Source organism: Rissa tridactyla, chromosome 12 (assembly GCF_028500815.1).
Source record: "Rissa tridactyla isolate bRisTri1 chromosome 12, bRisTri1.patW.cur.20221130, whole genome shotgun sequence".
Lineage (NCBI taxonomy): Eukaryota > Metazoa > Chordata > Aves > Charadriiformes > Laridae > Rissa > Rissa tridactyla.
Window position 1 is genome coordinate 2,543,619 of NC_071477.1, and position 26,173 is coordinate 2,569,791.

Below are 26,173 nucleotides of genomic sequence, written 5' to 3' on the forward strand. Positions count from 1 at the left end.
GCGAGGCAGAGGGGAGCCCGGTCCGCTGGCGAGCAGCCCCCGCGGAACCGGAAAAAACAGTCCGAAACCAGGCGTTTGGGTACAAAACACGTATCAAAACAGTGTTTATTTCACAGCATCTTAATGTCACAATTTCATGGGGGGGCGGGAATACAGAACAGGCTACAACTCAGACTTTTAAATAATGGAGTGAGACAAAACCGTAACAGCATTGTTTACATAAAAATGTACAGCCGCTTCTCAGGAGTTCAGCCCCGCGGGAGCCCAGAGCCGGCGGCGGGACCAGGAGTTACTGTGGGTCCCACCTTCACTATTCTCGTCCTTTGCCACACGGTGGCAGCTTTTAGGCGAAAAGATAAACTATTCCCACGCGGGACTGCAAGCTACGCTCCAGAAATAGAAAAATGAAGACACAAACGGACGGTTTCTGCTCGGACACCACAGTGGAGCCGCAGCCCAAGGCCACCGACGGCACTGCCGTGCCTCCGGCCTGGCCTCCCGACAGCTCCGGAGCTCAAGAACGCTGTCTGGGCCCAAGCCAACGTTTAGAGTAACCTTTAGACAGCATTCAGCATTCTGTAATTTAATGCTCCTTATCCTAATTTGTTCTTTTGAAAGAGAAAACAAAAGCTCGCTCTTTTATAACATGAAACCATAGCTTCTGGGAGTGGAACTGCAGCCCAGATGCCCATTACAACTAGACAAACTTCCACTGAATAGAGACCGCAAAGCGCTGCAAACCAAAGTGCGTTTTTTCCCTTAGATGGTCAGAAAGGAAAGTTAATTTTGTTACAGAAAACTCTTTATACAGTAAACAGAAAGAAGTTCCCAGAGAAAGACATTTTCTGCCTTCATTCATACTAACGCCAGTGTTTTTCTGGAGACACTGTGTGAGACGTTTCTTTGCTCAGTTCCACCTCTTTCCCCTCCCCTAATGACTTCAGGAAGCAGTGGACGGACCACTTCAGTTGTCTTCATCCCTGCAGGCTAATTTGAAGGCTTGTTATACGCTAGATGTTTAGTACATCACTATTTCTTGCATGCAAGGACAGTTATATTCAGTAGAAAGTTTAACTAGTAGGTATTTTTCTAAACCTTTTGGAAGATTACTGGCAAGCTTATTGTCTAACTTACTAGCTACCAGGAGCTTAACAGCTTTCCAGGAGACTGGCAAGACGTTCTGTGTTAGAAGTCACAAGCATATCAAATTTTACACAAATAACTTGAAGCTACATACAGCTGAACACAGTTACAAAAGATTTGATAGTCACTGTAATTATTATATAGGAAAAATACATTTTGAGCCCTACTTAAAGAGGAAGGGGCTCCAGTAAAGTTTGCGGCAACTCTAATGAAGCCAAATTAGCTTCAGACAAAACACAGCTGAAGAGCAAAAGCTCAGCTTTGTTTTTGCCTACAACCAACAACATTCAATACAAGGAACAGGAATTTACATTACTTTACATATTAGGTAGCAGGTCCCTTACCTCATTATGAGGTCTAGTACTTCATTTAGGAGTCAAACTTAAATTACAAATTTCTCAGTCGTAATAGCCAAGCATCAGTTTTGTTCCTTGCAAGTGGATACAGTTACTTGTATGATAATATTGCTTCAGAAAATAAACCCTAGAGCAAATATCACAGAAGGTTCCACATATAATCAGAGTTCATTCCCAACCCGGACATTTTAAAAACAAATGAAGGAATAGCCAATGGTCAGAGAAGTTATTTAACCTCTGTGTAAGCATCAGAGCGCTGCTGGGCACCAGCTGTTAAGTGGCTGTTCAGATGTGCAAGAAATGCCAGTTTTATGAGGACCATCACAGTGATGCAATGCTTGGAAGAACGGAGTAAAAAAGTAGCTTTTAAAATATTGAGCATACTTTGTTTCATTGGCTTAGTTCGGCAGCAGTAGCTCTACTGACTTAAGTATTTGCTCAGAGCACGTAAGACCATATATAATACAGTCATACTAAAAAGGTGCTTATTTCAGACTACAGAACACTGAAACAAATAAAAACCATAAGTGATACATTTGACAGCAAATTGCTCTCAGTCAAACACTCATTTTCCACTGAAGAGTGAATTAGGATGGCCATCGCTTCGCTGCGGCTACCTTGTTCAACACATGGTATTATTTCGTGACAGATTTTCAAACAATCTTTCCTTTTTAAATAAAATGCATATTTCTAAGGTATTAATAGTTAACTAAATTAGAATGGAGTAATTTCAATCTTGCTACTTTAGTTCCATAGTATACTAGAGAATAGATGCCCTGTGTTTCACTAGTGCAGATATACTGGAATTGTTTTCCTTATATGCAAGGCCAATGCAGCTAAAGAATAAATGGCTATACAAATTCAGGATTCTCCACTAAATAACATAACTAACTTAAAAAGCACTGGTACCAGACCAGCCAGTTTTAGGCACATCTTTAAAAAAATAAAGTATGCATTTCATTAATGTAAAAATGCAAGAAGATTCTTAGAAACATCTGAACTTTATGGTGCACTGGAATGGAAGTGATGCTTCCTTTAGTTTCAAGGAATATAACAAAGGCTTAAAAAAAACAAAAGAGAAACAATACCATAGTATTCTTCATAGGGAAGAACAGTTTTAGTAAAACCGAAAAGATAAATAAGGAGTAATAAGCAGCCATGACAGCTGACTGGTGAATATTTGTGCTTTAAATGTCCAAAAGAAAATAAAAGTTCAATAACTCTTCTCGTACCATCCCCCAGACTTGGTACACATGTCCATAACACACACCGACAGTTTAACACCACACCACGGGGCTTCAAAACCAGCTGCAGCCGTGGCAGGATGCACACGGCAGCGCAGAACAGCCAGGGGCAGCTTCACCAGCAGCACTCAGCGACGCGACCCCCAGCGCCACCGGCTGTCAGCTGGAACGGAGCTTTGGTTAAGACTGTTGTGTGAGCCGTCTGTAATGAGGTAAAACTTGGTTTTCAGGAAGATAGAGAGCCAGTTCCAAAGCTACAAGGACGGTGAATTCAAAACCGATGAGATCTCTTCTGTTGAATCTGAATCTCTCTTCTAGTTTCTATGATAGTAATAATAAAAAAAAAAAGAAAGAGGAGAGGGGGAGAAACAATCAGTTAATCCACAAGATACCGAGGCAGTGTGAGATTAAGTCAGCGATGCATGGCCTGAGCTGTACCTACAGAATCAAAAGTGTTGCCAGGGATCAGACAAGTAAACCAGCTTATCAGCTCAGCTGTGACACCCACACAATAGCGATGTATCTTTGCCTGAGAAACAGTAAGTGCAAAAATAACCTCACTGGAGGATCAGTAGGACATTAGACCGCACCAGTCAAGTAGCTTTAATGAATTAAAAAAAATAAATAATCAAGGAATATAGGCCTAATGAGACATAAAACTGACTGAAAGATCTGGTCTTAAATGCAAGCATGCACGGCTGAAAATCTTGGTTTTAATCTTTGTCTTGTTCCATGGGCTAGAGAGAAGGTTTTGACAACACCTGAAACAAGTCTCATAGTACTTACGTCTATAAGGTGTTTAACTTCATGTTTCCTGAGGTCACTGCTGATCTTGGCTGCAAGCAGAACGCAAGCACCAGCACACAGTTTGCGGTTCTGTTTGTTGAGTTTGCCTTGGAGGACGAGCTTCTCAAAGTAAACATAAGCCATGGAGACAGTAACTGGCTCCAGATTGCACTCTTCACTCAGGTTCCGCATCTCTCTCTTTAAACTGGGAATAGGAAAAAAAGACACCCTCTCAACCACGACAGCTTTTATGAAATGCTCTAGAAACACTGCAGTGTGGGAACTCAGAAAAGCACATGGGCAGGAGTCCTGTCTGGAAAACCATGATGAGTATTATCCTAGACTGGAGAAGTCCAGCTCGCAGCAAGCCGGAGCTGATGCACGAGCTGATGCGCAAACTGATTTAACCTGGCTGACAACATCTACGGTGGAATAACAGTTCCACATCTGCCCATAAACACTGGGGGCTTCGCTGCCTCACTGACACACAGGCTATCGCTGTACGATTCCCTCTGGGCTCCCAAACTGGTTCATCATTCATACCGTAAGACTGAACCACTCCGACCTACAGAATCCCACATCAAAGCCGTGCAGATCACAGCAGTTGCTGCAGAAAGACCTGTCTACTGCACACCTCGCAGAGGAATGAGGTCTGAGGGGGAAGGCGGACTGGTTTACACCCTTCCCACAGCAGCTGGCCCTTCACTTCAGCATTAAAGCAGACTTCACGGTGGATGCTGCCTCTCATGGCTGCCATCCGTGCTACCCCTGCGAGAAGATCTCTGCACGAACACGCTACTTGAAACAGCTTTGAAGAGGAGCGTGCAGGACACTGGCAGAACACAGACTCCACCTGAGCAAGCCTTCTACTTGGAGCTGAGTTACACACAGCCCTGGTGATTCAGCAGAATCGTGTTCTAAGCCGACTATTTCAGAAGTCCCTGAGTGCATTAACCACCGTGTAATACCAGCAAGATTACAGCTCTCGAATGCCACAACAGTGTATCTCGCTGGTGAGTGGCCAGATGCATTTCCTGGAAGATGAGGAATTCTGTCGGGCATAGTCCTGCCTTCACAAAATGCTTTTCTTTACCAAGGCTCCCCAGACCTAACACTCTTTATCCTAGAACCTTGTTAGAGTCCATGGTCATCAGCGAGTCTGGTAATTGAAAGGCAAAAATATCCAGAGGGTCCAGAAAGACAACGCAGTTAGAGTGGGACTGCACTACAGCCAAACAATCAGGTTACAAGTATTTGTTTCAAGGCTAATTCAGCTTCACTGTTAATTGGCTATTAGTGTTAGTACACCACAGTTGGTGAAACACAACCCTTTTAGGTGGAACTATGAAAACCAACTGTTACCCTTTCTCAGCATTCTAAACATTCCTGTACAGGGCTTTCATCCTACAGTCAGCTCAACTGGCAACAAGAGATTAGTGTTTAATCATATATACTATTAATAGATGTAGCATTTGTTCCATATAAGTGGAAGATAAAAGCAGCCTTGTACAGCATAGAAAATGTTCTCATTAGTCAATGCTTGTTTCTTACCTCCTAATTTTGCTCAGTGTCAACTTGATATGAGGAAACTTCTCTCTGAAGGTTTCATTCATATCCTTTTTAAGGTCCGAGGGCTTCACGTATTCTATGACTGTAGTCTGAAACACAAGAGGCAAAACTTATCATTTCTCTTGTGAACAGTACTGACAGCCAAACAAGTCTTCCAAAGACGCTAACGCGAAGGCAAACCTGAGTTTTATTGCTCGCAATTTAACAATTCTGTAATGTCTCAAGTAATACAGCATGTTGAATCTCAATTACAAAGTCTTAAAAAACTAGTAAGCAAATGGTTACAGAAGCAAATGACAACGTGGGGATACATGTCAGGTTGCTCCTCGACAAACCGAATGTACAAGCCCAACTAACTGTATTTTTCTTAATCAATTCTCAAAAAGCTATCACGTTTTCTTCCCCGAGGAAGTTCTTTATAGGAAGATCTTTCCAGCACTCACTCACTGCTCTGTTCAGGTATGCCAGGCACTCACCATGTAAGAGGCAAAGATGAGAACACGTTTATGTTTTCCACAGGGCCACTGAGGATCATCCAGGAGATTTGGATCATACTCTGCGGCTTCCACAGCTTCACTTCCTGAGGGAACGAGGAAAGCACATTGGGTCAAAAGATACAGAGCTTTAAATTCCCTCTTTGAAAAAGTTTTCAAACAGCAAACATTAAGAGTGTTGGCAAATCCCACAGTACTGGCAAACTGCCGCTACGCTCGCACGTTTGCATTTCATAAATGCACCAGTCAGGTAGTAGAATTATTAAGAAACCACACAAGCTTTCTCTCCAGCATGTGCTGATGCACCATTTTAGACTTACTGCAAACTAAGTTTGTCATCCACAAATATGCACAGAGAACAACCGCACAAGACAATTCTTTTGCCTATACTCTAACAGACAGCAGAGTTGCCAGGTTTGCTCTTTTACAAAAGAGGAGGGATTCTTGCCACAAACTCCTTGGCTTATGCGTTGTTACTGTGCCAGAAGGCAAGGAGGACCACCTGTACCCACATACACCGGTTGTTTCTTGTCGAGTAATATAAAACTTCACACTTACAAGGAAAAGCTTTGCGCTCCTTGAATTGCGTAAACAGAACCAGGCCAGATATATGGAGGATGGAAGGAATGTGTGCAAGTCTCAGTCCTAAGGTTCATCATTTATACTTCATTAATGAGCCTTCTTTACTAGGCTGTGCTAAAAACAGTCGCCTTCCAGTGGCAGCACACCCTTCCTAATAAGGCACTTTACCACTTGCAGTTGTTTCAGACAAATACAGCCCTTTTATGCTTTTCTGCTGCGTGCACAAGCGATGACAGAGCTGGCGGCTGTCCTTACCGAGGTCTGTTCCTGCCGGTATCGTTTTTGCTGTCACAGGTTTATATCTTGATCCAGGAAGACTCCGAGAAGCACTAGCTCGACATAAGGGAACAGCACTATGGCTGTCGGCTTTGCGAACAACTAAAGCATTGGTCGGATACAAGAATTTTGCATAGGACACAACCTTAAAGAAGAGAAAGTTGTAGTAGTTAGAGGGGAAAATTTATTGAAAAGCTTCTTTCCAGACATCTAGAATTTTCCAGCTCAAGAGTCCCCTGGAGTTTGTATCTGGGAGTGGGGACGTTGAAACTGTGGGACAGCAGGAAAGGGAGAAGTTGGATGAGGAATGCCTTGCTTCCACAACTTCGGTATGGCAGTGTTGTAGAAGATTTGGTGGGGCATCAAAGAAAAAAAAAAAAAAAAAGGGAGAATCACATCGGTAAAGTTCTGGCAGTATATAAATTTAACTAAAGAGGTGTAAATTTCGACCATATTTCTATCAAAGCATCGCTCACATGTTGCCTGAGGTACCAGAGTCAAACTGCTTCTCCACAAACAGAGGCAGAAGTGATCACGGCCTTCAACAGCCTCAGAAGAAGCAGCTTTATCACAAGGCAAATATTTCAAACGTTAAGGATCAAAACAAGCTTCCGCTGCTCTGAAAAGTTACCGCTTTCACTTTATGAATGGCAAAGCACTGCATAAATGAAGTGATTCGCCTCAGCATGAAATGGTCCTGGGGTGAAAGCAGCCAACTTAGCCACCCGCTGTCCCCTGCTCTGGTCAGCGGTTTCGCTATTGCCATTACAGATCAAGAGACCAAAAAAAAAAAGAAAAATAAAATAAAATTCCTTACCTTGCCATCAGCACCCAGCTCTACTCCTTCCAGGCCAAGCACCATCTCAGTGGAGACTGAAACTCCCCCAGAAGGATGTCGTTGCTTCTGTCCTTCCATTTTTAGATCACTAAACGCAGACGAGAAAAAGCACTATTGGAAAATGCAGCACAAGCCCAGCTTCCTCCCTGGTAAACACCAGGTCCCTCCACTGGCTACAGCCAACACCAGGAGGTCAGAGTGCAATCCCTCAGTCCCGTCTCCCAGAAAGCATTCCTTTTTAAGCACTCTTTTCGAAATGTAGACATGTTCACTAACTGAAGAATCAGATTTCCTATCATTTTAACTCAAATCTGTAACAATATACCTAGCAAATGTAAAGTTTTTTTAATGTAGTCTTTCTGCATAAGATCATACCATTCGTTAACGCACTAATGCTCAAACACTTAGCAGCAAACATGATTTATATCACTACTTTTCCAGGATTAGAAACTTGTCTTTCAATTGCAATTTTCCAACCGCTGTGCACACAAGCTCAAATTAAGAATTAAGGCTGCTGCGGAGCTCTGCTCCAGCCATGGCCGCCTGCAGCTTCGTCACCTGTATTCCAATGCAAAAGAGCAGCTTTCAGTTAAAGAACTGCGCTGCCAACTTACACACGAGCAGAACAACACCGTGCTCAGAACTGCCCTAAAATAGCTCCAGTGACCTTGCCGCTTTTCGATGAAGTGAGAGAATATTTTCCCATCAACTATTTTTATGGCAAGTGTATTTGCATACAATACAATTCCCACCACTAAACATCCGTTTCCTTTGTCCATGAGTTATGCACAGGACAGGAGTGACAGCACAATTGGTTTGCAAAAGTGTATTAGAATAAAATTAGTATTTTCTATGGTATACTTGTAGATCACAGAGCTTCACAGAATCGGATTAGATTTCAACGAGGGACTGAGCAAAGCTGCAGGGAAATCCAGTTAGCAGGTCTGGTTTCTCTGAAGTGATTATATTGACAGCTCTATACAGCAGCATAGTACAAACACTAAAAGCAGTTTCAATCAGTCGAAAATTTTTCTGTTTGTCTTAGACTGCAAAGAGCAACATTCATGGCTTAGAGCTGAAAACCAGAAAAGCATCTTAAACTTATTTAGATGAAGGTTTCCAGTAAGGGCAGCAGCATCCTTCCCTGATGCTCTGTGTGCTTTTTTGCTGACACAACTCTTTGTTGCACTGAAGGCAGCTGATCTCTGGCCACTGCAGGAGCATAGGAAATCCCACACAGCAACGAATCACATCACCTGTTCAAAGTCGGTTTCAGGGATTTCACAGGACTGGAGTGCTTTAAAATGTGAATAAACACCTGAAGAAAAGTCTGCCTTTGCCACTATTTTTCTCTTGGAGTTTGAATGAACGCTTTGACACTGCGGCAATGTCTGATTTTGATAGCAAGCTCTTGTCCTCACACATAAATGGTAAATTAAGTTGACCTGCTTCAAAACACCAACTGTACTCTTTTGCAAGATCTTTTGCAAACAACAGACCAGACATTTCACAAAGCAGTTAGAGATGACTCACCTGATCCGTAAACCCTCCCCGTAAGGTAGGATAGAAAAAGCCACACACAGTGTTCGTTTAGCACAGATTAACACTATCCTGTAAGAGGATGGGAAGAGAGTAAGATAAGAATTAAAATTTAGGAGTTACAAAGCAGATTTTTATGGAACACAAACACCAAACTCTTCTTAAATTGCTCTGTGAATTACACAGATACTGCTAAGGATTTTGTGGTTTCGGAGCAGCACAAAAGCAGAGGTTTCAATCTAGAGCCAAGCTCTATATCAAACCCCAGCGTTCAGTAACTGCCATCGCCTTGGGAGCCCCTCAAAGGGGATCCTAGTCTTTAAATACATATCTATATTGACGTAATTTTTACATAAAACTTGTGAAAAGATGTAGATAATACTTTACACTTAGATGAAGCCTCACACCTCTATTAATAATAAATATGGACGTGCCTTCCCCCCAACCTTCTCTTCTGCCCAGCAACAATAAGTCAAGAATTTGACTAAACCAAGGCATTCTCCTTAACCCCCCCCAGCCCTAACCTCTGTGTGCTGGAGGTAAGAAGGGTGGTTGGAGGGCAATGATTTAACCTCCTCAAAGCAGGAGGGCAGAACCATCAGGATATTGCTGCAGGTGTAGCAGACACGAGCACTTTCTGCCTTCGATAGAAGGATGTATAAAATTAACAAGACCCCAAGGACATGACCTTAATTCCTCTAATGGACATTAAACGGCTAATTGCATTGAACTGGAGCCTACGGCTCTGCACGGCCTATTCCACTCGAGGACAGGAGGCACCTTGATCTCCAGGAGTTACCTGCTGTTCTTGGTGTCATACTGCCTCATGTTCTTGATGAAGTGCATCTTCTTCAAACTTTTGTGTCTTGGAGACCCGGATATATGCTTGGTTCTGCAATTAAAAAACACCAAAACCTGTTGAGCGCTCTGAAAGAGCCGTGCCAGTCGTATGATCAGATGGCAGCACTGGCATGCAGGACCTCGGATACCGGCGTGGAAGAGGGTGGAGGGAGGAGAGGACTGCATGCAACGAGTTGAGGTTAATGCTGCTTTTGAAAAAAAGTACCTTCGTACACTGGCATATTCCACTATGTCTTCTAAAAAGTCTAGAGAGCAGCGCTGGGAGATAAAACGCCTTCTGTAAAATGTACAACACCACGAAGAGTGAACAAATATTAGTTCATGGCCTCTGAGTTTATGAACTGCAACAGATCTATGAGCTCTGAGGGCAAAGGGCAGGTTTTCTGGATTTTTTTTCCTTTTTTTTTTTTTGTTGGAAGAGTGCTTAACTAAGAGTTTCAAGTTCCTAAAAAGGCCAAGAACTTGTCTCCCCCTCCAGGACCCTGGACGTACGTATTTATACCAACAGCATTCACTACCTTCAACAAATAAGAACACCAACCTATAAGTTAAACACCTAAAAAGCTTCCAAATACTCATTTCAAATCTTACAAGAAATACTGAAAAAAAGTTGCCCTCATCAAGGCAAAGGAATAAGTCATTTTATATCGATCTATGGACAGCCACAAGTATATCTGTACCACGACCGAACATCTGTGTGTATCCTCGATTCAGAACACAGTGGCCTCCAGCTGCGGGAGTCGGCAGAGCGAGAGTCTCTGAGGGTAGCTCAATAAAATTGACAGATCACTCCGGAAAACAACAGAGATGGCTATTAGAGGAAGCAAAGAGTATTTGGTACCCATCTGAAATCCCAGAATGGAAGATGCAAGGAGAACAATAGTAGGAATCACATGAGTTAGTGTAACAGTAATAGGATATTACATTTAAGCAAAGAAATAGACCTTGCCAAAGTAAGATACATTACTATTGTCAAAGTCAAGACATTCTTTGTTGGTAGAGATTTACAAATGAATTGTGAAGCTATGACTGCAATTTCCATAGGAACAATGCATTCAGATTCAACCGCCACCAGCAAAACACTGACACTACAACTATCACATTCCATATTTTCTGCTTTTGTTTAGGCGCACATTATGCTGCATTTTTAGCACAAGCTACAAGCATTCAAGTACAAGGTTTTCTTCCAAAGTGACACAGTAACTCAACTCACGGACAATACCACCATGGAAGTCAACACAGAAGCAGCGTACAAGACAGAAGTTGCAGGACTCTGGTTTGTCAAAGTCTACTTTTGGAAAAAAAAAATTGAACTTTAAGCTGCATCAGAGCTCTGGCACTCAGGAACAGCTGAATCCCTCAGATAGACCGAGGCCAAGCTTTCCTGCCTAGAAGCTAACATCCAACACCAAAGCAAAAGCTGGTGCAGGGGGAAAAAGCCCCAAAAGAGGTCAAGAAAAATGGGATTTATTAATTGCTAACAGCTATAGAAAAGTTTTTACACAGCAAAGCCATTCACAGCTTCAGCTGATTCAAGTTAAAGATCAAAAAAAGCTACTTGGGATCTAAGTTTGGTCTTGAATCCCAGCACTTCAGGATTTTGGAACAGCCTGACAATCTGCTAGTCCCGGTGACTTTGCCTTTCCTCCTCCCCAGCCTGAGCTGGGTAAGAAACCAAACCACGTTATCTTCTTGCTCCAGCAGAGACACACCAGCGTTCTGGACACGAACAAAATCTGGCTGCTTTTTCTTAAGCACAGTGACTAGAAATGCAAATTGTTTGAGTGACCAAACAGGTGCTTTCACCTCTCTTCCCCTTTCTTGCAAGTTATTTCTTCTGTTCTGAGCTACTCGGAGCTACTGCCAGAGCTGCCCGCCAAAAGCGGTGCCAGCGAGACGTGGCAGTTCCCCTCCGCATGGGACTTGCTGTAAAATTATGGATTTCCACGAGAAGATTAGCAGTAACAGCAGCGTTTGCCCCTCTTGCTTCAATCTATACCAGGAACATGAAGACCAGCACTGTAGAAATGATGGTGTTCTGGTATTCTTCTGTACACGTTGACAGAAACGTCACTTCAACCTGAGTATTCCTGAAACCAGGTTAGTTCCTCATTCATCACCACAAGTTCAAGAGGAACCATTTACCATTTTCTCTGTCTTCCAGTACATAAAGAGAATGAATTCCAAAATCTGCTTACAATCTCCTTAATGAAATACAATCAGTGCCCTTTTCCAGTGCATCTGTAATAATTTAAACTCCCATATAAAACTCTATTTTTTCCCCTAGAATGAAATAGTCTCAGCAGTGCTGTTCAGGCGTTCTTAAAAGACAAAAACACCACAACTCAAACAGGCAGGAGGATGAAAAATGAGTGTCCCTTTCTGTAAACACCAGAGGTAAATCCTCCCACGGGACTAACACCTTCAGTACTGCTGGACGCTGCCTCTGCAAATCGACAGCTATCCTAAATAGCTGCTACTGGAGAACATTCCTGGCACAGCTTCAATGCCCTTCAGCAGCACTTCAGTTTAAAATTTTTTTTTTTTTTTTTTGCTTTTCAGTGAAAAATGCAGAGGAAAGTTTAATACATTCACATGGTTCTCCACTCTCCTTTGGCATCTAACCTGCAAAAAACACCCTTTATGAAACGTGGAGACCAATCTCAAACCTCCTGGCGTGGATGCAGTTGGTAACGTCCCCAGCCTTCCATCCCTGGCTGGATACAGACATGGGCGACGAGCAAAGGGGAAACGCGGCCGACGCCAATGACAACAGGCACTGGTACAAAACCAGCATGTGGTTCTGTAAAAGGATGGATTGGGATGTAACTGGGAGAGCCACAGCCAGACGCTCACCAGTAACTCCACAGTGCTGCAGGCGCAGCTGCCCGCAGGGTCGTGGAGGATGTGCTCACCACCATGGCGGAGACCCATCCGGAGCGGTCCACCTTCGGAACATCACCTCGCTCCCTCAGGAACAGGGACCAGTGACAAACACCTGAACCCGCCGCTCTGAAAGAGCCTATCTGGAAGTAAACGCCTGCTGCAGCGAAGGGAAGATTCTGCCCCTCGACTCAAAACCACAATGACTCATCCCCTCTCTGCCAGCAGGAAACTTCATTTTTAGCTACGCTCGTAAATAAGATTTTCTGTCCTCAAGCGAAGCTGTCACCTTGGAGGAATCCCAGATGCTAAGCAAGACACTCGCCCTCCAATCTCAAAACAGGGTGTACGTAGAGAGGTCTCACTAATCCAGTCAGAGTACCCAAACCAGTCCGTATGATCAAGACAACGTTTTATGGCCACCCAGCTCCCTCGCTGCGCTCCGAGAGAGACTTGAGAGATTCCTCAGTACCGCTAATGTACAGAGTTTCTTTATTAAGTAGTGCAGTACTGGGAGTATGCTGTAAAATTTAACACTTTTGGAGTAGCCTGCACTTAAAATTAATACATACAGACACATATATTTGCTTTAGTTTGAGTGCTGTTCTCATGCAGCCACCCCACACTTCAAGGACAGGCAGCACAGGATCGCTTCAGCCCCTGATGGCTTTGAAGAAAGAAACCATCAAGTCACATATCTTTTGCTAAGCAGCTTCACCTGGGATAACACTTGCCCATGGTCTGATCCACTGGAATTCAAAGGATTTTAAGTAGTTTACACAGAACCTTTGTTGCCCAAAATACTAATACCAGCAACATCTGTACATGCACCACACGTTACCTTACGCGCACCCTTACTGACACGCTACCCGACAATTAGAAATCAAAGTATCCAATATTAAAATGTTAATGAGTTCTGTGGAGCAGGCCGTAATTTCAACAATACCCTAAAGAACACTGATACTGGCCAACAGGCATATTGGAACTATTTTCTTGACAAGCCAGAGGGTTTGCTTCTTTGTGAGGTCCTTGGCCAGGAGCTCGCTTTTGGGTGCTTCCCCCCACTATTCCAGGAGACAATAAAGCAGGATCTTCCCAGAACTTCAACATTAAACCCAGCAACTGCGATTACGCAGCCAGCACCTCCGAGGGACCCACCAAGAGAGACAACACCCGCAGCACGCGCTCGGAGATAAGCAGAGGAATTCTGGATCACGCCTTGGCTCGTTATCTCCACGCGCACACACGGCCGCACACAATCCAGCACCGCTGCCGAATCCCCGAGCAGCTAAACATGCGTTTAAAAAAAAAAAAAAAAGGCCCAGAAAAAAAAAATAATCTTGTGTTCAGATAAAAAGCCCAACAAATTATGCTCAGAGGTGCATTTTGACTCCTGCCCTGGGAAGCTGTAGCCAGCCCACACATCTCCCCTTTCTGATGGATTTCCCATTGAGGAAAACCAATTTCTGAGTGATTCCAGCTTTGGAGTTGTCCTTGTCTGGTCCTGCCAGTGTCCCACCGAGTGCTGGCAGAGAAACCCCCCATGGAGGGCGAACCACCACGGAGGAGCAGCAGGCAAGTCCCCTGCCCCGAGGCTGACACCGCTCTGAAGCGTTCCCAGCAGAATGGGACACAGCTAAGAGCAGTCTATGTATAGCACCGGTAATCCCTACGCCTCCCGTCTTACCAATTGAAAAGAAAAAGCTGGTTAAGTCACAGCTCCAAATTGAAGAACAGTGACCTTTGCAATGGCTTGCCAAGATATTTCCCCCTTCCCACCCACCTGCAGACACCCAAGAGGATGACGTACATTCGGAGGATGTTGCTGTAGTTGGAAGGGTCCACGTTGACCATTCTTTAGCAGATATTACAGTTGACCGCAAAAGAGATACTGACCCTGTGCTATCAGATGTGGCCTCAGGCACAGACAAGCCTCTCCCACGCCTGCTCCTGGGCCACCGTGTCCTCTAAGGGACAGTGGGGCAGCCCTTGGGGCACCCACGGCCCCATCAGCCACTCCCAGGCTCCGCAACAAACATGAATCTCATTTTAACCCCCAATACTGGGCCTTACAGTGGCCAGTGATCTTTGGGCCCTGCTTGCAGCTGCCATTTGGCCATTTTGAAGCTTTTCTCTGTTTTGCCCTTCTGGTTCCTGCATTTCTGCCTCAGCAGATGACCCGACCGGCTGGTCTCACTCCTTCCTGAAGGGCTAAACCAGAAGTTTTTAAAATCTGACTGGGATTCTCCTCCCATCCCAATTAACCCCCAGGTCTCCCCTGGACAGGTTGCACCCTGAGCCAACCACGCGGCCAGACTTCAGTCAGCATCACCTATTTTCACCCACGAGCGCATCCCCGCTCCACGCAGCGCCCGGGGTCCATCTTCTGCCGTGATTTCTCACCCTCATCCCTTCCAGGATCCCCAAACCCTGCCACACCAGCACTCAGAGATACTGCAAAGCCAGACAGCACCACGACCCGAGACCTCCCCCAGCCAAAGGGCCCGGCAGCGAGGGCTGGTCTGAGCCAGAGCCACATCCATCGCCCTTCTGCGGGGGGCGGGATGCCACGCTGCGCACCCCCCTCCGGGCACCGGGCTAAGATTAGCAGCAAGGCTTACATCCCCTGTTGCTCTTTAGCCATAAGTACTGCTAATAGATGGGTTGAACAGGGGAGGTCACGGATTTTTAATTACTGTGTAAAATTAGGGGCTAATAGAATTTGGTTTCCTATTTCTCACTTGAAAGGGTTTTATTTTCATATGGATGTCCCCCTGTAAGGTCCTTTACGTGCCTGAGTATAATCCCAGCTGTCAAGGCCCTGAGTTATTAATATAACAAGGACAAAAATCATTTATTGGTTTTTGGAAGCACGAGCTTGGTAACAACTGTCAAAGGTAATTTGCACAAGAAATCCAGATCCCAAACCCTGTTTACAATAGGAAGACATACCTGTCAGATTTGTTTTGCCAAGACATATTTTAGAGATTAAGCTGTATCGTTTTCCTTCCTTAGGGGTGAGCCAACAGCCCCATACGAACTGCGCTTCGGTCTGACTAGGTAAAATACTGGCATCAAGGGATTAAGAAAACCAGTGCCAGTTTTTAAGCTTACTTTTTCACAACTGCCATTACTCGTGCAGCCCAGGAGACATTTACCGTTTCCAGGCTTGAATCTCGGAGGGTAGGAGCCTGAGCGTCCCTGTTCTCACGCCGTGCCCCATCCCTTACATTAATGAGTTTCCTGCTCAAAAGCAGATTGAGCACAGCTCACCAGCAGCAACAAGTTCTCAGTAATTAAAAGACAAAAGAAGTCAGAGCCCACATTTATGCTGAAGGAGATATAGAAACAACTTTAACAAAGACTCTACACCACGAGGTGCCCAGCACCGAGCAAGCCGTGTCCATGGACGGATGGTTTCACCTCTGATGTCCGAGGGAGGCACGGCAGAGAGGACACCCAGCACAACCAGCAGGAACCGTACCGCAGAGTGCTCCTTCTTTACAAGGTCAGTTACTCGCGGGTTTATGGCAGCACAAACGTGCCGTTTGGATTGCCGGCCACCGTCCCGGGAGCTCCTCTGACATTTATTTCAGTATCAGACTGCAGGAGAATAAATACAAGTCGCACAGCGGGGCTAGCTTAAGTTATTCCTCCAGTAATCTTAATTTTAAAGAGTAAACCCCAATTCGCCACCTAAGCATGGAAAGTCCTTTTATGCCTCAGAGCAGGTCCCTCTGTGAGACCTCGGGATGAGGGAGGAGGGAGGAGGCCAGTTCCTTCACCTTTGTGTTCTTATCCAGGGTTTGTTTGCAGAAGTGACAGGGCACCAGGGGTTTTCCTGCTGGTCCTGCACAGCCCGGAGGAAATCCCGCACCCCTCGAACCCCAGTGAAGCCACAAGCAAGGAAAAGAACGTGCCACACAGCCCGCGGGACGGGCGAGAAGGAACAGGAATGAAGTATAATTTGACTGAAGGTGGAGGCAGAGTCAGTGGGAAGCTCACTAACCCCGGAGAGTTTTAAATGCTAACAAGGAAAGAAATTAGATACTCTTCACAGCGGCTGCTACTTCGCTGCTGATTCACAACCACACATGATTAAGACCCAGTGCTACCAGGAAACAAGCTCTGTATTCACTGCCTTTCATAAATCACATTGTTTTGGTGCTAAGAGTGTTTAGACAATCCAAGGATAAAATAATGCCTTCCAGCAAGTATTATGAAAGCCATCTGTTGCAACAGAACCACCAAGCCAGATGTAAGGTTTGCCATGCCCAGAGCCTGCTCCTAAAGCCCACTCCTAAAAATCCCCGCTGCTTCTCACAAAGCAAACAAGATGTACCCATTAGGACACAACCAGTAACCGGATTTCTCCACATTTCTACCAGTTTCTGGAGGCGTTCCTAGCTCACCAGCCTGGTTCCCTCCGTGCTTTGTGCCCTGCTCACTAACCACCGAACCGCCGACCAAAACAGGCGAGTGAAATGCAAAGTGTGGCCTCGATAACACTGGGGGCATTATGCTGGAAATAGTCACACACTTCCCTGAGAGATGATGCTGTCATTTCATCACGTGCCTTGTTAAAATAAAAGCCTTTGGTACAATAAAGCTCTCAAGTTTAAAAAAAAAAAAAAAAAGAGAGAGAGAGAAGCTTTTAACCGGGGAGAAGAGAAACCAAGCACTGGAGGAAACGCAGAGAAGGAAGTTGAGAGCTCTCCCAGAGTTTCTGCGGGTGCTTGGTTCTTCCCACCGCAACAACAGCCATCCCCGACCCACAGTCAAGCGGTTGTGGCCTCACCAGGGCAAAATTTTATGCTTAAATTGTAGTGCCCACAACAGAGCAAGTGCAAGCCCGGCCTTACTGTCAAGTAAGCTGCGTGGACCAGTGGCAGTTCAGCCCGTGCTGTGGCCAGCTAGCAAAGGAAACGGCTACCCAGGTCTGAGGCAGGTCTGCAGGCTCGGCCGAGCTGGGGCACCCCCACGACGGGGGCTGAGAGCTGGGGTGTCCCCAGCCGCGGGGTCAGCTGGCAGCGAGCTTTCAAAGACTCTACACCTCACGAATCAGAGGGCTATCTCCTGAAACACTTCTGCTTCGCTTGCACTTACAAGACCAGCCAAAGGCTCTTCGTTTAACATCCTTTCCAGAGGTTAGACTACAATAATTTACAGTAAGTTATATACACAAGAGCTGCAAACCAAAGGTTAGGAGTTTAAAGTTCTGCCTTTGTAGAGCTGGCGTGACAGCCGAGCACCCTCCATCTGCAGTCACCTGCTTTATCAACAATACCTCGTGCTCACTGAGGAATCCAAATTTCATTATGCTTGCGCGTACGTCAGACTGTGCATTTTTAAACTCAAACTACAGAGACAGATGAGTTCAGAACACTCTTCAAAAGAAGGCTCAAAAGCATCTCCAAGCTGGCACAGCCTGACAGCCTCACAGCTCTAACTGGGTGACAGATGGAAAAAAGGAGGAACACAGGACAGCTGAAGTTAAGTATTCAAGATTTAATATAACTAAAACACATACTGTGGGAAATTAAAAAAGAAATAAAAAGATAGAAGGTTTTGAGAGTCACTTCCCCTCCCTCCACTTTTTTTTTTTTTTTGCTTCTAAACCAAACCAGCCCTACCCACACCCAGAGCAGAAGAGCTCGGCTGTAGCTCAGAAATACTTTTAAAAACTGAAGCAAAGATCCTGCCCTGCCTGCCTCATTGTGCAGTCCACGGGAAATCGCAAAAAAAAAAAAAAAAAAAAAAAAAGGAGAACCACAGCTAATAATGCTTCTAAACTGGTTCACTCACGGTGCCAAGAGCACCCAAGAGCTCCGAGGAAGCAGCGTCGCCCCCAACCAGGTGGGATATCTGCCCGGTCGGTCGGCAAAGCAGATGCAGGTTTGGGCAGCCCATGTCTCTGCAATTATCAAGGAGGCCTTTGGGGGTAAGCAAAGTTATGGTAAGGAGCGGCGACAACCCAAAGACATCCTCCTCAGCGACACCCACCACGCTCCCAGCTTTGGGAGCTCCGAGGGCTCGGCCTGAGGAGGAGGCACTTCTTCACCAGTGGAGATCTGGGGGGAGGAAGGCAAGGAGGAGAGAGGGGAAGACTATTTTAGACTGTGAATCAAAGAAATGATGTTTTAAGCCAGTACACTGAGATCCTGCAGCCTCCAGAGTCAAGAGTTACATTTGAAAATGATGGTCCAATAAAGCTTGTGTTATTTTTCCTCGCCTGAGGGAAGCTTGCAAAGTAGATCTTTCAAGTAAAACGTTAGAAAACAGCCACAAATGCTGTTCTGCTCCATGAGGCTTTGGCAGCGCATTCAAGTCCGCAGCAGAGGAGCACCAGGATAAGGAAGCTCCGGCTGTAAGAGTCCTCCAGGAATTGCTTCTGGAGGTCTGAAACGGGACCCCACCAATTCCTGCCCAAAGTTACACTATTCAGCTTTTTACGTGTCATTTGGTTGTATTTTCCCTCTCAGTGGACGAGTCCTTGACTCAAGGAAGCGAGACAACATCGTTCAGCGAGGGCAAAGGAACGGTGAAACGGCACTTCCAGAGCATCCCGACGCCCTGCGCCATCGCTTTCAACAGCTACAGAATCTGCCCGCAGGTGACTTCAACTGCGAGTACAGTTAATTCTGTACAGACTCCTCCTGCCCGGAGATCAAAGTCACTTTAAAAGCCTCTGGGCTCTTTTAAACGAAGAAGTCAAATAACCTTGGTGTTCGCAGTGTCTGGGACCATCTGACCCAGACCCATTGGCAGCGGTGTGCGGGATACAAGGACGTGCATTTTCTGATCTCCAAACTTCCCGCTAGGCATACAACTGACTACTGCTGATTCTGATTAATATACCTGGCTGGGAATGTCAGATAGTAAGTACTACAGGCAGCCATAAATTGAGAACATTTAATATCGGACACATGCAATTCACCTGCAGTGGCAAATACGAGAGAAAGGTGTCAGAGCAAACTCTGCTTGCTGAGCAGGAGACCGCAGCATTAACTTTTCAGCTGACTTTTAAGTAAAATTCAGGTTTAGAATATGGTCATTTTCAGCCCCGAGCAGCACGTCCCAGTCTGCTCTTCGTGCCTGAAAGGTCAAAGCTCACAATCTCTGATAGATTTGCTGCTTCCTGAGGAGCACCCCGGGCGCTCACGTTATTCCAAGCAAGGCTTAGAAATTAAAATTAAGACTTCTAAACATTGTATTTCGTCCCTCTTAACAAAATCTGTTTATTAGCGGTGGGTTGGTTTGGTTTTTTTTTTTAATAAATATTTATATATTTGGAAGTGAAAACAGGAGGTGAGCTGACAGCAGGGTAAAACACCACATTACCCATCATAAGCATAAAAGCCTGACCAAGCATTTCTGCCCTTCCACCCAAGGAACTAATTTGCTCACACCTATGCCAGCAACCTGGTATCTAATTAACACTTAAAAGAAGAGCTGGTCCAAAGTGCTGCTGTTATCAACTACTGTTTAAACTCACACCCTTAAAATGACCTAAATTAGCTCAGTCATTTCTGATTTATCAGCAACCATGAACATTCAGTTCAGCGCCCTGACCACTGAACATCAAGGACATTAAAGCATCACTTGCAAATGATTTAAGGCTCCGTATTTATTCTTAGGCCCAGCAAAACGCAGCGAATCAATGGCAAACCCAGCTGCTTTACATTCTGCTGTTCCGAAACCTCAGAAGCACAACAAACACTGACATTAGGGCTGTTGTTCCCATTCTTCATGCTTTCATAACCTGGCTATTTTCACGGCCCTCTGTTATCTGTGTTTCCCCAGAAAGCTCTGCCAGTTTCAGACCCAGCTGCAGAAATTCATTAAAAAAAAAAAATAAATCTGTGAACGCCAATTTGTTCCCTGTTCGCTGCCTCCCTCCGCTGCTTTTTGTGAGGCTTGTTCTTTGAGAGAACAAAAGACCAGAGCAACATGGAAAAGGAGAAGGGAGGAGGGATGGCAAGCAGATTTAGCAAGCTGGGGTACCACAGAGTTGTAATTTGAAATCCTGGAAAATGAAGATTCCTTGGGAAAATGAGAGTGGAAGGTTAAAGTCATTAAGTTTCTAACGCTTAGCCAGCGGCGCAATGAAACCAAGCATCCAGATTGAAGGGTGCCTCTGAGGGAGCACCCACCGCTGAAGTTTCCATCCTAAAGGACCGAGAAACTACCAAGAAACTCGTTGTGACATGAGCCGAGCACATCGCCCCTTCCTTGGGCTGTACGGCAGACCCTGCCTGGCACTAACTAATACGCACCGACCCCTGCAGAGGTGCCGCCACCACCTGCCCTGCTCTACGCTTCTTGCGACTTCACAATCAAGTCAAACAAGATGAAGCTTTGTAATTAAACTCTGCCAAACAAAGCTGCCACTTCCAGGTAAAGTGATCCCCGCGGATCGGGGCGAGCCTCAGCGTGATGGGACCCCCCGGGCAGGGCAGGGGACGGCAGTGGCCCCGGTCCCCAAACACAGACGGAGGGAACCCAGAGCCCTCAGCCCCTGCTCCTGGTGCGCCTGAGGGCGGCTGCACCAAGGGCAACTCGAAGCAGCTCTTGACAGTGACTAAAAAAGGACTCTGAGGAGAACAGCTGCCTTAAGTGGGCACCAAAGATTAGATGTCCAGAGTCGCAGCGCGGATTCCACCTCCCCCTTCCTGATGACTCCATAGGCCTGTGTATTTGCAGGATGCAGGCAGTTAACCTAGCCAGAGCCGCAACATTACCAGCTGGCAAAACAACAGCCAGATTCCCAATTACCAGTTAAAGAAAAACAATTTTGTCATTGTTTGTTGATTTCTGAGTCTTATTTTGTAAACAGCAGGCTGCAGGCAGAAGAAGCAGCATAACCATCACTGTCCTGCAGGAAAGAAAGTCCCCGAATCGCTCCTCGTGCATTCACAAGAGGAGATGCCGCTGTTCTGCAGGGATGAAGGGATGCTCAGTCCCACAGCAAACCACAGAACCATCCAGCGAAAAAATAAAGTACTCCCAGTCCCTCATCCTGCAAGTTACAGGTGAAATTGTAATTACAGAGGGATGGTCCATCTCACCCGCTCCTGTGCCCAGCATGACCGGGAGGAGACACCGTGGGTCTACCACGTCCCCACAGGCATTGTCAGACTGTCCTTTTGCCAGAAAGCGTGCGTATCTCCATGAAAACATGTGGATCTTCTGCCTGATAGTTTCAGTGGATGTTCTCCACTCACTCTGTTCTTCTTTAAAGACAAAAAATAGATGAACTTGCTGTCCAAGTCACCCTCGTAAGTAGTATACAAAATGATTAATGCAATACAACATACCCTTTCAGCCATCTCTTCCAAGCTGAAAAATCATGGTCTATTTTGACATTACTCAGACAGAAGCCCTTTCATTCCCTCAATTATCTCCTCGCACTTCTCTCTGCTTTTTATTTCTGATTTATCATTCTTTTCGGGTGGATGGTTAGAATTACTATAGCGGAACATAACATCTAAAATCAGATGCCAAGGAAAGAGGCAGGAAGGGCATCAAACGAGAAGATCCTAGGAATGTTTTCTCTTGACTTGGCGTGGGACGGGGAAGGACTGAATCATTTACACGAACTCCATCAGTCCAGAACTCATTACGCACAGACACTCCGAATGTCACGCCTGCAGACGTAACCGAGCTTGCAAAGCTTTTGATGCAAACCTCACCCTCGAGAGCTTTACCTGCAATATTAAAGCAATGAAATGAATGGCACAGCACGTCGCGCGCTGGCTTATGTGGACCATTGTGCTCCCATTTCTCCAAGAAGTGAGGAAAGAAAGGCCCCTTCCATTACAAGGAAACCAACGGGTGTTACGTGACAGCTCAAGAAGGAGAAAACCCAGGAGGGACACACAGGAGGACCCCACACCTTCCTGACAAACACCTGCTTCTCCTTAAATTCACTCCGACTGCCAAGTCGCCACGTATCGTCACTGTTTCCTGCGGAAACACAGGACACCTCCATTGTGAAATGCACACAGAAAGAGAACACCCAGCAACAGCACCAGCCAAGCTCCCCAGCTTCAAAGCCCAGACAACAACTCTATTTCAGCTCGCTAACAAAGCTCTGGAAGCCACTGTAAAGACCGCGGAGACTTCAAGCCTTTGATAGCGCTTTGCCTATCTGCAGGCTCAGAGGGCCAGCTCACTTTACAAAGCTGTTTATGCAAGAAACGGCCTGAAAAGAGTTCCTTCAGAGCTCAAATCCCCAAGATCTGAGCAAGAGCCCGCCTTCCAGTCGATTAGAAAACCAACACATTCAGGCTGACAGAAGTCCCTTGGAAATGTAGCCGTAATCCTGTACTGAAGGCCAGAACATCCTCCCCTGAGGCTGACTCAAAGTTCCCAGCGCACAAGCGTTTATTAATATACAGAGTTACTGCAGAGGCGAGCAGCAGAGCCCAGGAGAAGGCACTGCATGGGCAGCACGGCCGCTGCGCGCAGGAAGAGTCCTACCCAGCAATGGCTCTGCCGGCTTCATCTGGAAACGGAAAAAAAATGCGAAACCCGGGCTGGGGAGAAGCAGGAGGCAGGGCTGGGACCCCCGCAGGGCTGGGACCCCCGCAGGGCTGCGGCCGGAGCCTCCGAGCGCTGACACACTCTGCGAACCCCCTTCAGAGAAGCTCCCGCAGCTGGAGCATCCTGCGGGCATCCCGGGGCCGAGCCGCACCCCCGGCGGGGCCGAGCATCCCGCCCCCCCAGTCTCCCCGGGGCAGGTGCTCCCTCCCGGGGCCGCCGCCGCCTCCCACGGCCGCTCTCCCCCCCGGGGGCGGCCGTTTCCCACGCTCAGCTCCCCACCCCCCGGCCGAGGGCGCTGGGAAACTCCGGCTCTTCCCATGGCCCCCCCGGGTGGTCCCGCCGCTTCCCACGCCCCGCGGGGTCAGACCGGCCCCGGGGCGGGGTGTGGGGGGGCGGTGCGGGCTGGCCCGGCGCGCCCCGTCCCCTCACTCACCTCTGCCGCTGCGCCTCCAGCGCGGAGCCGCCGCCCGCCGCGCTCTGCGTGGGGCTGAGCAGCCCCGGGGCCCCCGGTTTGGCGGCCGCCAGCATCCCCGGCAGGGCGGGGGGCGGCGGGGGCGGCGGGCAGAGCGGGCCGCCCAGCAGCAGCGGCGGCAGGAAGATGCCCCCGCGGGTGGGGTCCGCCTCCCCCTTGGCTCCGGCGGCAAGCGGGGGGACGCCGGGCAGCAGCAGGGCGGGCGGCGGCGGGCAGGCGGGCGGCGGGGACAGCAGCCGGGGGGGCGCTCCGGCCGGTTCCGCCGCCGCTGCCACCGCCGCCTCCTCCTCCTCCTCCCCCGCCGCCTCGGCGGGCGGCGGTTTCTCGGCGGGCGGGCAGGGCGGGCGGCCGTCCAGGGAGATGTTGTTGAGGAAGAAGAGGGCGGCCTGCCGCCGCCGGGAGTCGCCCCGCTTGCGCGGCGGCGGGTCGCGGGGCGGGCGGGGAGGCGGGGAGCCGCACGCCGTGGCCGCGGCCATTCTCCGAATGAGCCGCTACCGCCTCAGCCGCCCGTCAGGGGCGGGTCCCGGCGGCGCGAGGCGGCCGGCAGCTCGCACGCTCATTGGGCGCGTCGCGGCGGAATGTAAATGAATCCAATCGCGGCCCCGCGCTCATTGGTTCGGCGTCTCAGCACCGGTAGCCCCGCCCTCCCCTCGCCGGCCGGTGGGGCTCTGGCGGGTCCTAGCGCCGGCGCGCAACGGATCCGTCGGCCCCGGCGGCTCGGTGGTGCCCCCGCCGGGCAGGCAGGGGCTGGCCGCGGCCCGGCACAGCGCATCCCCGGCCCTCTCCCCGGGGCCGGCCCGCAGGCGGCCCCCTTCTCCCCCAGGTACTCCCCTACCACAGCCACAAGCCCACCGTGTCCCCGCCCAACCACCCACCACCTCCCCACGCAAACACCCACTGTCCCCCCACACAAACAGCCACCGTGTCCCCGCCCAAGCGCCCACATGTCCCCATGCAAGCAGCCACCATATCCCTTTGTATGACTCTTTTGAAAATCTCCCCACCCAAACCCTCCATCGTGTCCCCGTGCAAACACCCACCACGTCCCCACACAGGCACCCACCGTGTCCCCACGCAAACAGCTGCCGTATCCCTTTGTATGACTTTTTTAAAAATCTCCCCACCCAAACCCCCTGTGACTCTGCTGGTCACCCACTCCCAAGGTCTCCTGCCCTTCCTGCGGGCAGGGAGGACACATCTGCTAAAACCATTAGCAGGCGGCCATGCGCATCAGACGGCTCCTACAAAAGCAGATGAAGGCAGTTGCTCCTCTTGCCGCAGCCCGGCAGCCTGGGACCCGGCCCTCCAGCTTGTGGGGCTGGGGTGGACCCCAACCCGCGGGCCCCGAGGGTGTGGGTGCCCATGCGGGGCATGGAAACCAGTGCATGGCCCCAAGACTCACCAGCAGCCCCCAAAACGCGTGCGGAGGGATGAATCCCCACGGCTCCCGGCCCCTGACGCAAAGCTGAGGCAGCGCCGATCCTGGGCCGTATATGGGCAAGGCAGACCCGGATCTAGGAGAGCATAAACTTGGTATTTATCTCCACAAAGTGAGTCAAGGCATTTCTGCGCAGCACGCCGCTTCCCGGACTGGTGTGTTTATACTGCACGGAATAAACATGCCCCTCAGGCGCGTGAATGGATGTCTGCCACATCCCGGGATGATGCTCTGACCCCGTGCCAAGGAGGACAGCTCTGCCCTTTCCGCCCTCCTCGGGGGACGCTGATGTGCAGTGACGATGTCCACGCTGCTGGGCCTGGCAGAGGAGGTCTGGGAGCTTTGCTGGGCGGGAGGAAGCCTCCGGTGCTGTGAGGACCCAGTTGTGGGTGCTGGTGGCCTTGGGGTTCCTCTGAGACCGAAATGGCCCTTGCAGGCTCCCGCACTTCCCACCTCCCAGGCTCTAGAGCAGCTTGTGCTCCCAAGTGGGATTTTGCTCATAAACATGGACATACCGGATGAAATTTGCCATTAATGAGGGACTACTGAGATGTTTACAGTTAAGCAGGTATTAACGTATTTACAATGCTGGACCCTTAGAATGGTAAATTCTTTTGCGAATTATGTTGAAAGAAGTGACGTGACAACTCTTAATATTGCTTGCAGGTTACTCCAGCCGTCAAACTGGTGTCTCATGATATGACCTGAAATATGGGCACTGAATAAAAGACAGATTTTGAAACTGTCCTATAAAACACGTACACGTTCTACGTCTTTTCATATGGCCATTTCATAAGATCCTTTTTTGTATACTGTTGCAAGTGGGACAGCAACACTTGTCTTCCAGTATTAATAGTATTTAATAATAATAATGATAGGATTAGGATAGGAAACATGACAATGTTTTTTTGTAGGCTTCCCTTAAAAAGCCTACAGTGAAATATAAACTCTCCCCTCAAAATCCCAAGAACATCCTCAGTATCTTACACTATTCAATAGTGGTCAGATTTTGAGCCTAAATTGTTTGGCAGAATCATCTCATATCACAGCTGCGGAAAAAATAATTTGGGATAAAAAGGAATTAAAATCCTTCCTGCTGGCAAGCTCATCAAATAAGCCGAGGGATAAATGATCATGGAAACCTAGC

At 47.8% G+C, this 26,173-nt stretch overlaps 1 protein-coding gene across 2 annotated transcripts; it reads right to left on the reverse strand.

Moving 5' to 3' along the window:
• Window positions 1–74: 74 nt before the first annotated feature.
• On the reverse strand, window positions 75–24,064 carry CABLES2 (Cdk5 and Abl enzyme substrate 2). 2 transcript variants are annotated; one of them, XM_054218398.1, is made up of 10 exons: window positions 23,550–24,064; window positions 9,894–9,965; window positions 9,627–9,719; window positions 8,822–8,899; window positions 7,268–7,376; window positions 6,430–6,595; window positions 5,575–5,678; window positions 5,081–5,187; window positions 3,530–3,734; window positions 75–3,064 (listed from the first exon to the last, which is right to left on the reverse strand). In XM_054218398.1, the coding sequence occupies exons 1-10, from the start codon at window positions 24,062–24,064 to the stop codon at window positions 2,924–2,926; spliced, it is 1,590 nt and encodes a 529-aa protein (XP_054074373.1). In that variant the 3' UTR covers window positions 75–2,923. The 2 variants fall into 2 exon arrangements, with proteins under 2 accessions (XP_054074373.1, XP_054074374.1); XM_054218399.1 differs by lacking the exon at window positions 9,894–9,965.
• Between the last annotated feature and the right edge of the window lie 2,109 nt (window positions 24,065–26,173).